This window comes from Phaethon lepturus, unplaced genomic scaffold, assembly GCF_000687285.1.
Source record: "Phaethon lepturus isolate BGI_N335 unplaced genomic scaffold, ASM68728v1 scaffold20901, whole genome shotgun sequence".
NCBI classification, from domain to species: Eukaryota; Metazoa; Chordata; class Aves; order Phaethontiformes; family Phaethontidae; genus Phaethon; species Phaethon lepturus.
In genome coordinates, this window is record NW_010518693.1 from 277 (window position 1) to 11509 (window position 11233).

At 43.8% G+C, this 11233-nt stretch overlaps 1 protein-coding gene across 1 annotated transcript in view; it reads left to right on the forward strand.

Annotated features, from left to right (window-relative positions):
- Nucleotides 1–533: 533 nt before the first annotated feature.
- KIAA0319L (KIAA0319-like ortholog) overlaps nt 534–11233 on the forward strand; it is a 30668-nt gene continuing 19968 nt past the window's right edge. The window contains exons 1-2 of the mRNA XM_010296826.1: nt 534–675; nt 6139–6830. Of these exons, the coding sequence (XP_010295128.1) occupies nt 534–675; nt 6139–6830 (834 nt within the window). The remainder of the gene's footprint in view (nt 676–6138; nt 6831–11233) is intronic.

Below are 11233 nucleotides of genomic sequence, written 5' to 3' on the forward strand. Positions count from 1 at the left end.
GAGCATCAGTGTTTCTTAGCACTGCTGTGTTCTCATTTCTCTTTGTTTCTGGCTGGTACCAGCCAGCACCACCATGCAAGCGATGACATTGCCAGGCAGATGTGCTGGGCTTATCAGTGCCTGTGTTATGCTCCTGGCACGGGCTGGGTGTCTATTGCCTGAGGCATCTTTGAAACTGAAATTTCCCAAATACGTCTTTGGAATCCAGTAGACTGTGATATTAGATATTTTGCCACTGAAAGTGGTGGAGGAAGAAGTCACAAGGGTGATGAGACAAGGCCGTCGTGATGACCTGCTGCGGTTCAGCGCTGGAAACTTTGCTACTACATATTTCATTTTAGTATCGTACGTTGATAGTTACTTAGCAGCAGCCAGACTAGGTCACAGCAGATAAGATAAGACATTCCTTTCCTCTGCAAATGCTCCATTCTCTTTATAGTGTCGACTGGATCTGGGCAAGAACGTATCAATTGCCAGTCAATATTTTGTGCTTCTTATTTGTTTCCAGAACCCTGCTGCTGCCCACAAAGGCCATGGAGAAGAGGTTGGAAGCCAAGCTCAGCATTAGCACCCAATTTCTGTCACAAAACTGCCTGGGAAAACCTGCAAGGGAGCTGAGACGTCTGCAGCTGTTCTACGTGTGCGCTTGCCTGTGTGCCTTGTGCTCCCCAGCAGGTGATTCTTCTGTTGACTCTGGGACTGTGTCTATATTTTTAATGATATTTATCCTTCTCACTTGCTTAAAAGGAGAGGAGAATTGTGAGAGGAAAGGGAAATTATTTGCTGCTAGACTTTGTAGATGGTTTAAAAGCAAACAAACCCTCACCTTTAACAATTATTAAATGAGGTGTCAAAAGGGTAGGAGAGATGTGGGGCATGAAGGGTCCCCCCAACTGCTATTTTACATAACCAAGTGGTCAGCAGCAGGGTGTCTGTCACGCAGCTATTGTTGTGCATCTTCAGATGCAGTGCTGGCTTTCAGGCACTTGCCTGTATCTCATAGAGGGCTTTCTCTGAGCTTTTCTTCTGCAAAATGAACAAATGATATTCTGGAAAATAATTTCATCTAAGGAATACTTGAAGCAAGTTGGGAAGACAAGAACATTTTTTTAGCCATTAAATGTTTTAGACTCCCCAAATGCAGTATATAATCTCTGTTTGCCTACAGGCAATTGTCGTGTTTGTGGGTTTTTTTTATTTCCTGCTCACACTTGAGTAAGCAACCTCCTGCTTAAGTAAATAACCAAATTACTGACTTGTATGGAAGTTTTCACATAGTGTATTGTGTGGCTTGTTTTTTTTGTTTAAAAAATTCAGATTCTGACTTTTCAGAGAGACATGTTAAGTTCCCGTGAGTGTTTTGAGGCCCCATCTTCACCAAGAGGTGGTATTTTTCCCATGCGTGTATGCAGTGTTCACCAGATCTTAATTAAGAAAGTTTGTTCTGTGCCTTTTTTCCCTTCTTTGTTCAAGTTGCAGTGAATTATAGGTTCGAGGCAGTGGTGACCTCAGTATATATCAACCTGTGTGACAGCTGCCAGCTGCTTTCTTTTTGCTGGAAGGTTGCTATGTCTTAATGGTAGCAAGATTTGAAAAGGGGGGTTGTTTTGCTTTGTTTCTCGGTTATGTGGACATGTTCTGTAGGCTGCTGCAGCCTCTCTGTCCAGGCTTTCCTGGACACTTACTGAGTGACAAATTTGATTAAGCTAATGAGCTGTGTGACCTTAATCAGCTAATTTAGAACCTGGAAAGACATATTTGTATTCCTGTTCCTAGCAAAGGGTTCTCAACACAGTGTGTTTGGACAGTGTGTCAGGTGGATCGCGTGTTCTCTTGTAGACTGGGCTGTCTAACTTTAGATGTCTACATCTAAAGATGTTTCCTGTCTTTAGTAATATCTTAAAAGTGTAGAGCTAGAGCTGTGAATCCTGTGTTACTCCTAGAGGGTGTTTCAGACAGTGCTGCTGTGTTTGGGGGCTGATCTGCTAGGGAGAGTTAAAACCATGAAGGCTGATGCGTGTGCAGAAATAAATATAATTGTATGTGACATAGTTATCCTGACGTTGCCACTTTTTCCGTTGTAGAGTGTTCTTTTGTTCTTGTTTGTCTCACTTGGGCAGCAGAGTTTGTTAAACACAAGAGGAATTATGGCTGCCTAGAAATTGGTGTGATCAGGTGGAGTTGCGTAAGAGGAGCTGTGTTGACATAATTGGTTACATGTGACAGACTTACAAAGTCTATAGAGTCAAGTCTTTAATCATTAATCTGATATCAGGAGGGATTAACTGCCTGAGCAAGTCTGTGAACCTGAGCTTATTAATAGAAACTGTTCCTGTCCATTCCATTCCCCTGCTGTTCAGCAAAGCTGTGAGCTGCATTGCTGGGACAGGGACTCTCAAGCTGCTGAGAAGAGCAGTGTTTTTTGTCCTGATGTACTAGGGAAGAAAAAAAAATGACAAAAACAATATTAAGAAGTGACTAAGCACACCCATTGTGCAGGCATTATATAGTTTGTGTTGTGCTAGGCTGGGTAGGCTGCTGGGGCTTAGGAGGGAACTCATCCTCAGGGACGTTCCTGCTGACAGGTTTCTTGAGCTTTTCTCTGAAGCTGCTGGTGTTGCCGCTGTCAGTGACTGGATTTACTGGCCTGACCCACCCTGCGAGTTCCTGTACATGGCTGCCGTGTGTGGCTGCCTCACTCCTGCGCAAGGACCTGGAAGGGACTGAACAGGCTGCTCTCTCAGTAGGCAGGTGTTGATAACTGCCGGTACTCACAGCTGCCTTCTCTCATTTGGTGCAGCTCCATGTGCACTTAGTGCGGATGCGGCACCGGGTTCTGTGGAGGTCCCCGTTTGCAAGACTGCAAATAGCAGCGTGTGGTTTCTCGTCAGAACGATTTGTTTGGCCTGTAGCGTGTTCCTGCAGGACTCTCAGGGAGGAGGTGTTTCGTGAACAGGCCAGCTGGATTTTTGCGACATAAAATATTTCATCTTTCCAGAGGTGAAATGCAAGTGTGGACTGAGGAGCCCTGCTTTCTGCCATGGCACTTGAAATTCTGTGAATGTGTGATGCCCACTGAAGACCTTGGGATTTGCGTAGACGAAAATCAGTATGGTTCTGTGGAAAACATATATCTAGAATGCTGGGCTGGTGTGTTGTGAGTTGCCTGTTCACTTGTATTGTTCCTAAGAATTAATTGAGTTTTAAGCTATCCATGTACAGCAGTTCAGAAACCATACTGACTAATTTCAAATACACATGTTCTAGGTGGGCGATAGCAGAGTTTTGGAAATTTAATCTCACCAAAATACAATCCAAATCTCTGCATCTTGATTTAGCAGTGGGTTAAAAGAGAAGCAGAATGCTCTCAGCATGGTAGTGTTGTGTCATCTGGGCTAAGTCATGGCTCTGGCATACCTAGGAGATGCTTATGGGGATTCAGGTTTTACACAAGTATTATATTCACTCATCTAAAATGTATATAGTGATTTTTTCAGAAGGGAGATCTTATCTGGGAACACTTTTCTTCAAATATGCCCCATTCTGTTTATGCCCCAGTTCTAAGCCCTGTTACTAGAAAGCTGCTGCTGAATTTCACTGGGTTTTGTGTCAAGCCTTAATTTGAGTGGGATGTATGAGCCAGGGTTGACATCTGAGGAGGGATGGATGAGGACTGGTCGATGAGGAGGAGGGATTTTAGGTATGTGGGGGGCAGCACATTTCCGTTTTGCCCAGGATATATTAGGGACAGTGCGTCACCTTTAACAGAAAGTGAATTTTTTTCAGCCTAAACTGAGTCTTAATGGATAAGATTCCCTTGAAATTTACAGCAATAGTGTTATTCTTCCATTTGTTTCTTGTTTCTCTAAGTCGGGGGGGAGGGGGAGGGCGCGGCAAGTACACACACATCTTTGTGTGTACACCCTCCACTGTCCTAATTCCAGGCCCGTCAGGTTAGTGCCAGGTGCTTGTCCTTGCCTGTGCACGCAGTCGTGTCAGGGTGACTGTCAGTCCAAGCACTTCAGAGTGTAATGAGGTCGGTTGTTGCCCCGGGCAGACAGGTTGCCCGTCTGCTTGCTCTCGAAGGAAGTGCTGTGTGTTGATGAAGTGCGGCAAGGATGGTGCTGATTTTAAAGCTGCTGTTGTCAACTTTGGTCTCTGTTGAACATAAGCAGTTTCATTTACGTGTTGCAGTTGGATGTTTCTCAAGTGAAGAACTTCCCCCTTCTTCTGTGCAGTTGTGGGTTCAGATGCGCACAGGGAGCTCTGGTCTCCCATGACTTGGTCACGGATCTCGAGGGCATTCTGTTGCAGCTGTTGCTAGCTTTCTGGAGCCTTGTCTTCAAACTGCCTTTGCTGACCTGGCTTCACAATAAGCTATAAATAACACTTTTGCTTCCTGCTTTCTGATGTCTCAAAACCAAACTTTTCCTCGTGGTGGTGTGAGTTCCCTTTTTGCATTTAGATTCTTGGCGTAGCAAGATTCTGCTCAAAAGGTACATGAATATGGCCATCGTCCTTTGTGTTAAACAAGTGGCTAATCCATTCTAGGTGAGAAAATCATTGTATATAGTTACCTTCAATGATCAGGAGTAGAAAGGCTGTTGCACCTACTGTGGTGGTCGGCATAACTGAATTACAGAGAAATATGTCCTCTCTCTTCCCCAGTTGCTTGCTTTGGTCATACAAGGTTATCCAAGTTATACAAGGTTATAAAGTGCTGTGACTTTCCCCTTCTTCCTACACCTGGAGATGGTGCAGGAGGAAGTGGAAAGTCACACCACTTTGCTATCACTAACTTTGTGTATTATCTCTGATGCAGAAGGTCAGAGTTCTTTGCCATCTCAGTAGTGTGACGTTAAATGTCTTTGTGGCTGGAGTTTAAAATCCTGAAGTCAAATGCTTCAAGTAGCCTAAAACAATCAGAGTGTAAGACACCTACATCTGTCTGTGCTGTTCTAGTACTACTGTTCTAGCCTCTACATCATACTTACTCATTTGTTTAGCTCCCACTGTGGGGATTGTGGGTATAATGCAACATGAAGTCTGTATTTATTCAGAGGCAGTGGAATAGTAAGATGTTACTAAACTTTTCTTTATATGCTGTCAAGAAAATGCAAACTTCTTTTTTTTTAATGGAGAAAAGTGTTTCCCATTTGTGTTGTGTTCAAGAACTCCATTCTTGACAGGCAGGGAGCCAAATCTGGAGCATGAGTCTCCAGCTGCACTACTCAGGGTCCAGCAACATAGTTTGTAAAGTAATCTTTCAGTGACCTATTATCCCTTGGATGCTGAACACAGCACAGTGTAACAGTCCCGTAGGTCATTAGTCTATTTTTAGGGAGTCCTTAATCTGCAGAGCTCTGAATTTTGGAAGCCTTTAATCCATTGATCCCTGCAAGCACTCTAATTTTTCATGCTAAAGAAAAAAAAAAATCTATATGCAAAGCAGTTGTTGCTTTACTGCTGATGTGAAGTAACTTGACTCTTAAAAAACATGTTTGATAGGTAGTTTCTGCTATAGAAAGCACTATGGTGGAGCAGGTGATGAGAAGAGGCCTTGTAGACCTCTGTGCTAGAAGATGTAATGACTTCTCGAATGGAGTGGTTTCAGTCAAAATAACGGACTGACCTCAATCATCAGGATGGAAGAGGAAAAAATGCCTTCACACTATGAACCAAGGCAGTGTCACTGTTTCCAGAGTTGTTCTTTAAGGCAAACTATGGGCAGAGAGGCAATGCTGTTTACTGGTTAGAATAAGAAGCTGCACTTGGGATTCCTGGGTTCAATTTCTCTCTCTTAACTTGCTGTGTAACCTTAGTCTCACTGTGCCTTAGTCTTCTCTGAAACAGGAATGTTTCTGTCTTCACGTCTTTTGTTGGAGATGCATTTAGCTCCATTGCTATCAAAAAGGGTTGTGGTCCCATTGGTAGGAGAGTATTGCTTAAAATCTTGTGCGAGTACTGGGCACTGAGGCCAGGTATAGATTCCAAAGAGCCCCCATTTTACTGTCCTGCACTCTGTCCTACATTACTCCTATGCCCTGAAGTCACCTTGACAATAGTGATGAGGATCTATTGTCCACTGCTTTAAAGGATTGAGAATTGTCTTTATTTGTCTTCTCTCCCCTTTCTCAGATGCAAACTGGAACAGATTTAAATGCGAGCCAGGGAAGATCCTGTTTGGCCGTTTGAGATCGTGGGAAGATCACCATTTACAGCTTCTGGAAGGGTTTCATACTGTATGGTCCTGTCAGACCACTTGCTGCCAGAGCCCCACCTGTGATGCCTTTTGGTTCTTGGAAAATATGTGCATCCAGGTGAACTGCACTATGCCTGGCATGTGTCAGGCAAACAGGACTGGCTTTTCTGATTCTGTTTTGGTGTTTTTAAAGAAATCAAAAAGCACAGAGCACTTCTTAAAGTTTCAAGCAGAAGATGATACGAAGATCTTGTTTCACAAGTGGTTGGACTGGGGCATCCCTGTCCAGGGGAAGAAAATACTGCGGGTGTTCCAGAAGCGGAGCTTGGCAGGTAACAGGGTGAAACCCCTGAAAAGGGATATAGCAGCAAGCCCTGGCAGGGAGGCTGCAGCCAGAGCATCAGACAGCAAATCTAGAAGGAGCCGAAGTGAAGCAGAACGCTTGAAGGATCAAGTACTGAGGCGCTTAGTGGCAGACAAGCCTGTTCCTGAAGGCCATCCAAATCAAAAGAAAGACTCACTGACAAATGGACAGAATCCAAGAGAGCAGAAAACCAAAAGCCTGTTCCCTCCTAAAAGCAATAATGTGAATAGATCAAGTGATGCGGATGGTGTTGGCTTGGTACAGGTAAGTGTGGTTGCTGGGGCTGAAACGAGGCTTTCTTGGACAGCTGTCACCCTTCTGCTCAATCTTGCTTTATGTAGAGTATGATTTAAAACTGCTTAAGTGACAGCATACCTTTCTGGATGCCTGTTTTCAGCCTCCCGTCAACAAGGCAAGGCCAAGGGTTGGGTTTTTTATTTGTGTGGTGGGGGTGGCAGGGTTCCCCCGCCCCCCGCCCCTTCCTAGCTGGGATAAACTGCCTTTGGGAAGGTGAGGGGAGATGGAAGTCATGGTAATGCTTATCCTTTGTATAATCACACAGCATGCTTGCCAGATGAGAAGGAAGGGTGAGATGTGATGTCAATGGGAAGTGCCTGAGAGTTGAAAACTGCTACCCGTAAAAGTACCTTTTTAGGTCCACAAAATAAAGTAAGCTGTTTTCCTTTGAGTGCTGAATTGAGGTAGTTAATAGGTTATTTTACAGACTCATACATAGAGTTTCCCATGTACTTTCATGTCAGCCTGCTTGCTTGAGTTGGCATCTTAATGCCAACCTTTTTGTTCTGTTTTTAAGATTGCTTCAGTTTCTCAAATCCACAAAAGCTTACATTGGCATTGGTTGACTGAAACCAGTTTAGTCTCTACTGCAAACATGTACAATGTTAATCTAGTAAATCTAGATGTTAGTCTTAAAGAGAAATTGGCACATACCAATTGTTAAATGATGTTTGTATTTTTAAGTCTGCAAATAGTTTTTTGAGCCTTACAATACAGGAAAGCCCATGCACTTGTGATGGTGAAATAGAAAGAATTCTGTTGTGTGAAACTGTTCTTTGAATACCTTTTGCCATGTTTCTAGGATTTGGCACACTTGAAGCCTGATGCCTTTTCCTGTAGTTACATTCTTGTTCTGGAAACTTGACTGAATTCTTTTCTCTCCCTTGTATTCAAATGCTGGTTCCAGGTTGGGCTGTGACTGGTCTGAGCCACCACCCTGCAGAGCAGGATGTGGAGCGCAGCCAAGGGACACCGCTGAGAGCTCCAGGGCAGCCTCGGTGGCGTGTGAAATCATGCGCTAAAACTTTACAAATGTTTGATTTTCCAGAACCCCACAGCATTTAGGGCTGACTTAAGATCTCAGCTTTCTCTCTCCCTTCCAGTATTGCAGCATTTCCACCCTGCCTGTTCTTTCCTCCTCCTAATATTTGAGATTTACAGAATGACCCCGTTCTCTCAGCTGTTACGCATGCAAGGTCTGGAGAGACTTCTTTGCAGCCAGTCTTAAATGCCTTCTGTTGCTTTTGGGTAACAGCTGTTCTATCTCCCTGCTTGTTCAGTTTGTGGTATTGCATTATGAGTTGTCATATTATTCCTGTTCAGTGCCTGTCCAGTAAACTGGTTGCAAATATTGTTAAATAACACAGTTTAATCAGCTTCTGAATATTGCCGAGTATCCAGGATTTCCCATCTTTAGGAAGCACTCTCCAAAGTCATTAAGGTGCGCTTTTAGATGTATGGTGGGGAGGTGTTTCTTCTCCTTGTTGGTTTTTGCTAGTAAGAAAGTCCAGATCTCTTGACAAAAGCAGGTTCATCAAAATAAAAACTTCTTACTAAAATGTATTGGCTGTGATGGAATTCCTGGCAGTTGCGTTTTTGAGGTCTAGGACAGTTTTTGATGAGGAGGAATTAAAAAATCGACCTTAACAGGAGTATTGAGTTGAAGCTAGTTCTACCCAGCCCTGGGCTAATTACTTGGTTATTGAACCATCCGACTTTCACTGGCAAAATACAAGGCAAGCTATGCAGCTCTCCTTGCATTTCTGATCTGAGAGCAGTTTAATTTAGGCCAAGGATATAACATTCAAGGCTGCGTACTTGCGACATGGCCAACCTTTGCAGGAGGGAGATGCTAAAGCAGGGAGTTTTCCAAGCTGGGTTGTTATGGGCCAGAATAAGTTACATACATGCTGAAATCAGAATTTCATCTGGGGTAGATTTGGTCCAGTACATGGAAGCACACGGCTTCAGCAGGTGAATGCTATGCATTTAACACTGTATTCTTAAAGAAGGTTTGGCAGGTGGGGAGAATACTGGATCGTTACTGCATGCAAAGCAGTTCATACCTGGGAGCATCAAACATCTGAAGTGGGAATGGGAAAGGAAATTTGAGGTCCAAGTGGCTCTTAACTCCTCTCTAAAAGGGGAGAAAGAAATTAATGTGCCTGTTGTCCTCTTCTGTTAACGAGCATTGGATGTGTGGCAAGGCAAATCTTTTCCTTTGCTCCTAGAGACTCCAGGAGAAGTCAAGTGGCAGTTTTGGGAAAACATTGCCTCACTGTCTTTTAGTTTCCCTCTTGCAGTTCTGATAGCTCCATAGCCATCTGCAATGTCACTTGCTAATGTGCAGTTAGCATTAATTTGTTATTTTACTGTATCCATGCTGTGGAACCAGGGGTGGGTGAAGGAGAGCATACCAGGATAAACCGCAGTGCACCCTGCTCGTCAGCCTTTGGCTAAGGAAGAGAAATTTCTGCTTTACCATGAAAATGAGTGACTTTTTCCAGGCACCATTTTTTCCTTCTGCCTCATTGTAGAAATACTTGTCAATTTAAAGATACAGAAATGCATTTAATCGCCAGTCAGGAGAAGTGTTTAAGTGCAGCGTTGCTGATGAGAAGGGCTGCTGCAGCCGCACTGCAGGCAGACTGGAGAAGGCTGCAGCCTTTAAAGTGGAGTTGTAACAACGGAGCCAGAGAGCTCATTCCTGTGCTCACAATTCTGGCTACCACTGACCCTAGCAAGCGCAGTGTTTGCCTCTTGCTGTCATGCTTTCTGCTAGTGCTGGGTGCTTTTTACCCTGTGAGGAAGGAAGAAAGGTCTCTCTTCACAGCCAGCACTAATTCTGTAATGGTTTCTGACACTACTCACATTTTTGAGTCTTAAGGGTCTTCACAGACGTGGCACCTAGTGCAAACAACTAAGGACACAATCTGAACTGAAATTCAGACTGGGCTAGCAAAGTAAGGCTGATTTTAAATTAAAAATAAAAGAAAATTCCAGAACACAGGTATTTTTTTCTTTCAAATAACTTAGGTTCAGTATGGATTCTGATGCACATAGCTGCTCTAGTTCCATCTTACAGACATAGAACTCTCGGGCAGGGAGACCAGGTCACTTGTCCCAGGCCAAAGGCAGTTAAGTGTTGGAATCAAAAGCGTCTGACGCTCCTATGTTCACTCAGGCCAATATGCCACTTCTATTTTCTAGCTAATAAGATAGGACAGCTGGCAAACTTCTAGTCTGCTCCTTGTTTATCCCCAAGAATGAAATCTTCTGTTCTTTGCTTTAAAGAATTCAGAGTTATGGAGTAAAGATAAGAAATGTCTCAGCTTGCAAGCATTAGAGGCATTTTTGACTGTTATGTTGCCCCAGGCAAAGCTTATCTAATTCAAGCTCTCTGCAGACATTTGGCTGTCAATTCATCCTGAAGACTTCTGGGAGGAAGAGGATCTCTCTTAATTGTAAAGGGTTTTTTAGGTATTACAAAGTGAGTCAAGGAAGCATCTGGCTCATTGAAAATATTGCCAAGCAAAGTGGAGACTCGGTTGCTGTGCCCAGCGGGTGGATGCTGGTCTCCTGCACGCTGTGTGTGACAGCTGTTCTTGTGACCCATCTGGGTTGATTCTTGCGAAGCAAAAAGTGGTTTCCCATAGTGGTATGAAGTCACAGAGACTTTCTGCTCCTGTGCTGTTCCTAAATAATCTATCTCGAGCGTCCGAGTTCCTGCCTGGCTGTTCTGCTCTTATCTTGTCAATATTTCTAGCTTACTCGCTTACTTGGCAAAAGGGAGTCAGTATCTTGAGTTGAACAGATTAATGGATGGGTGTAAGACTGTACTGCTTGGGACAGCCAGCTGTCCTGAGGCCGCCGATGCAACACAGCGGTACGCCAGATTTTGCCTGTGTCTTTGTTCCAAAGAATCCGTAGTTTTGTTAAAGATAAAGGAAGCCCATCAACATGCAAGCAAATAGAGAAAAACAGCTTATGTCTGTAACACTAACAAAGCTCAGACGTTAATCAAACGTACAAATGAATTGAGATGTTTTACGTTCTGTGACTGAGGGAAGGTTAACTGAGAGATGGGGAGAGGAAAAGATTTGCCCAAGACTGCAAAAAACCTTCTTGCAGAGAAGCCTTCGATGCCTTCATTGCCACTCCTGGCCTGGCTGTTGCAATATGTGCAGGATGCCATTTTTATAAATGGCATTTAGTGTTTTCTGAAGTTCAGCCTGTTTACTGGCTAGGTTCTTGCCCACCATGGTCTAGAGCATTTTTACAACTCCCATTTCCTGGACTGAAGGCCAGCAGCATGGTATAAAAGCTTGAGAATATTTCCTCCAATATGAGCTCCGCTAGTGGGGAGTAGT